The following is a 4,448-nucleotide window of genomic DNA, read 5'->3' as shown; positions in this document are numbered from 1 at the left end:
CACATTAAGATACACACTTCCATGAACGTTGTCTAATATAGCTCAAACAAAAGACCGTATGCAATATTTTATAAACATCTCATCATATGCAATATATTTCGTACGCATTGTATTGATTTTCTTCTTGATATCTTCTCAGTGTGTTCATTCAACTTAAATGTAATTAACAGACATTCACATTGGTCTGAATTCTAATAGTCCACTCTTCTTTTGTTTAAAGAATGTATGCGGTAGAAACTTTAAACAACCTAAATCTTTACCAGATATATTACTGCATAAAAGCAATCAGATTGGTCTTATCTCGACTGAAATGGAACAACAGCAAACAATGTCCTTGATGAAATGAACATATCGTGAATCTCAGTCACGCTCATTTCAGTATAAATAAGGCGCCAAACGTTGTGGAGAGTCGTTTCATGATCTTGTGATCCGAGACGACACGTACATGATGTCAGACCAAAGCCGAGTTGTAAGTAAAAGTTTATTATTTCTTTAACTTATTGTGTGATCATTATTGTGAATTAATGATTTTGTTCAGAATTAACACATTCAGGATTTATATATGTATGTTTATTTAAACAAAAGGAGTCGAATATTTGACAAATATCATTCATCAAATATTGCATTTCTTCAATCAAATCTCAATTATTTTTATTATTTAATAGTATATGTATTTATTTATATTCTATTATTCCTGTAGATTATATATAAATATATAGATTAAAGGGATCTTTTCACGCTTTGGTAAATTGACATAATTGAAAAAAGTTGTTACAGATTCGCAAATTTTCGTTTTAGTTATGATATTTGTGAGGAAACAGTAATACTGAACATTTACCATGGTCTAATATAGCCATTATATGCATCTTTTGACGATTTTAAAACCTAAAAATTATAAAGCGTTGCAACGCGAAACGATTGAATAATTTGGAGACTTCTGTTTTTGTCGTTAAATTCTTTGAAACTACCAAGATTGCTTATATAAGGTATAAAATACGTCAAGTATGTGTACTCGGCGTAATAGCTCAGTAGGCTAAAGCGTTTTTACTTCAGGACTCTGGCAGGACTCCAGTGGTCACTGGTTCGAAACCTGCTCCGGGCAATGTTCTTTTCCTTTTTTTAATTTTATTCTTGATTTTTTACTGGAGCTTTTACGATCCAATGTTTACAATTATAAATATAAAGCATTTAATGAATAAGTTAAAAAATGCCAAAATCTGTGAAAAGGCCCCTTTAATACATTAATAAATAAGTACAAATATATATTATAACCAATACATAAAGTATTGCTTTTCAACGAATGCACACAAAATATTTAATTTTTGGCATTTGCATTGAAGCTCTAAGCATTTCTATTCTGTTGGCTGTTTCCTCATTTCCTTCTGAAAATGAGGATGATAGCTAACAGAATATATGGAGATTAATAAAACCACCGTGCTTGTACAGGTGTAAAACGAATGAAAGCGATACAGTTTACTACAATTGGACATTGGTTTACACATTTCAAACATCCGTTAATTTTTAAATAAATTTTAAAGTATCAATTCAAATTAAAAAAAAAAGTTAAATACATGTCATTAAAATATGTTGTTTTGTTCACGTTGATAATTGTTTCAATTAAAAATATACTTGAAATTACGTTATGAATTACACTCTGCAATGTGTGCGGTAATGCAATGTATATTTTATTACAGGCGTAGGTTGATTTGTTTTGGGGTCAATGCAAAGCCATTTAGATTTTATTAGTTATTGCATAAGAGCAAGAGTGAGTTATTTAGCCATAAAGCAGTTGCAATTATTAAATGGAGGGGAAAGTATGCATTTACATGAAAGGCTATATTTTTCTAAGATGTTCCCCGCAATTGAACTTTTTGCGTTGTTAGTCTGTAACTGTACAACTATAGTTTTGTTCCATCATATAAGGTTGACCAATGAGTATATTTCTAGAAGAAATACTTTTACTACGGGCTTAACAATAAAACATATTTAAAATAAGAGAAATATGATCACTCGCATCTATTTTATTCAAAACCTAATAACAGTAGATCGATTATAACACGATCTTAGAAAGTACGCTTCAGTTAAAATACACACTTTTCATCTATGCATATCCTATTCCTCCTTAATATCAAAACTTGTACTAAGTTTATTTAAAATTAGAGCACGTTAACATTATCATACAAACCATATTGAAATAAAACGATAACATATACACATGTAGTTGAGCACAATCTGGCATAATTACTAAAGTAACTGTGTTTGTACAGTGATAATTTGCATATAAGGAGTTGTACATTAAACGAGCATTGAATATGCCTGCACTGTAATTTACTTTTTATGTTGTAACACTACCAAAGTATACACATTATTAATAGCATCACTATTATACGTGTTTAAGTTCGTGTGGACCATGCTGTTATCTTCTTTGTGCCCTACAATACAAACATTTCTGCTGTCTGGAGGCGATGTTTGCTTCGGAATCTGCAACTGCGTCCAAGAGAAGATGTGGTTTGACTACATTTACGAAACCGAAGTAAAACTGGTACGGTGCGAGGAGAGAGATCTCAGATTTATACCAAACTTTGCCATTCAGAATCTACCTTCGGGATTCTACCCCGGTGGAAAGAACTTTACTGTTGACTTGCATAGCAATTATATACAAACTGTTCCTGATAAAGCGTTTGGAGACCTTCCAAGGCTGTCCAACGTTGACCTCTTCGGAATTATTTTGTATAATAATTCAATATCGTCCGTAAGCGATTCTGCATTTCTTGGTCTAGAAAATACTAGAGTTGTTTTAGATCTCGGACATAATAATTTGACGACAATCCCACAAGCACTGCGTATTCTAAGACAAATCGAAGTGTTAGAAATAGAAGAAAATCCGATTATGACCTTAGATGCTTCCATGATTCAACACATCAGTCCATTGTTACGATTCAGTTTAAATTTGACTTTGTATAATAGCTGGCCAGTAGAACTCAATAATCTCCGTGTAAAATACGTTTGGTTTAATGGTTACTCTGGAAATTCGTTTCAGAATTTCGATGTACATGGCATCGGTCAACATGGGATTGAGTTAGATATAGGAGGGACGGACATTGTAGATCTAAGTGATGTGATTTGTAACAATCAAATAAAAGTCTCTAAGCTTTGGTTTTGGTTAAATTACAAACTAGATATGAGGCCTTTTGAAAGGTGCAGTCAAGGAACGGTCATGCAAAATATTTTGGATTTGGAGCTCAGTAGCTTTTATCTCGCAAGAATCCCCAACTTCGTTCACACACTAACTAAACTAGAATGGCTCAGTTTTGTATTTGAAAATATCACCGAAATTTATGCTAACGACTTTCGAGGACTTACAGAGCTAAAAGTATTGTATCTTTATAACAACCTAATCACAACAATACATCCACATGCATTCGACACAAACACAAAACTTCGCGAGTTATATCTACACAATAACATGTTGACGCATGTTCCAGATAGTGTCTTAAATTTAAATCTTGAGAAGTTTACTATGGATGCTATCGATTGCACATGCTCCAATTTGCAAAATCTGAAACAAGTAAATGCAACATTTGTCGATAGTATACAATGCCTTGACATGACGCAGTCTGCTAAAAACGCCCTCGATGCCTGTCCCTGATAAAATTGTCAACCGATCGCCATGTTATAACATTTGTAAAAAAATTGACTACATATTTTCACAATGGTTCAAGAAAACGAGAATAGTAAGATCCGATTTTGACGATTTTTTTATCGCAATTTTGTATATTTTGTGTTAGCTGTTTACTTCTCTGCCTTGCGTAATGTTGAAGATACAAAGGAATGATTATGGATTATGTTATACACCATTTTCGGGATGTGTGTCTCGTTTAGATCTGTGTTTAAAACTAACAAATATCTGCAATGTATGCATGCATGGTGTGTATGTTAACACAATTAATTATACTTGAATTTAAATTGGGATATGTAACAGTAGTATTTAAATGCGCGTAAAGGTTCTAAATTGTCATGTTGTTGTATGCTGATTCGAGGTTATCACATATTTGTTCATGTGACGGTGAATGGTGTTTTATATATCATAATGTGAACATGGAAGTGTTTTCGTGATTAAATTTTCAACTTTAGTGGGTTGGCGAATGTTCATCGAAATATGAATATCAAGATGAAACTTGATTGTTGTACATGGTTACTTATTGTAATAAAGTATATTAATAATATGTAAATAAACTTGTTTTGACCCGCTACATATTTCTATTCGAAAGTCCATCAAAAGACTGCCGTGGGTAATTGTTAACGGCGTGCAACGTCATTTTAACTATTGTCCAAATATGGACATACTTTTCCACAAGCATCACGAACGTGTTCGAATTATAAATGTTCTTACTCATAGTTATGACTAAATGTATTATTCTCTATTCTTGAAATACTATTAAGTTCTC

The 4,448-nt window shown here is 32.4% G+C and overlaps 1 protein-coding gene across 1 annotated transcript; it reads left to right on the top strand.

Annotated features, from left to right (window-relative positions):
• The first annotated feature begins 318 nt into the window (after positions 1-318).
• On the top strand, positions 319-4,226 carry LOC127835407 (leucine-rich repeat-containing G-protein coupled receptor 4-like). Its single transcript, XM_052361829.1, has 2 exons — positions 319-469; positions 2,399-4,226. The coding sequence occupies exons 1-2, from the start codon at positions 446-448 to the stop codon at positions 3,647-3,649; spliced, it is 1,275 nt and encodes a 424-aa protein (XP_052217789.1). The 5' UTR covers positions 319-445; the 3' UTR covers positions 3,650-4,226.
• Positions 4,227-4,448: the final 222 nt, after the last annotated feature.

This window comes from Dreissena polymorpha, chromosome 6 (assembly GCF_020536995.1).
Source record: "Dreissena polymorpha isolate Duluth1 chromosome 6, UMN_Dpol_1.0, whole genome shotgun sequence".
NCBI lineage: Eukaryota > Metazoa > Mollusca > Bivalvia > Myida > Dreissenidae > Dreissena > Dreissena polymorpha.
Note: the sequence above shows the minus strand (reverse complement) of the source record. Positions and strands in the feature narration are given on the sequence as shown.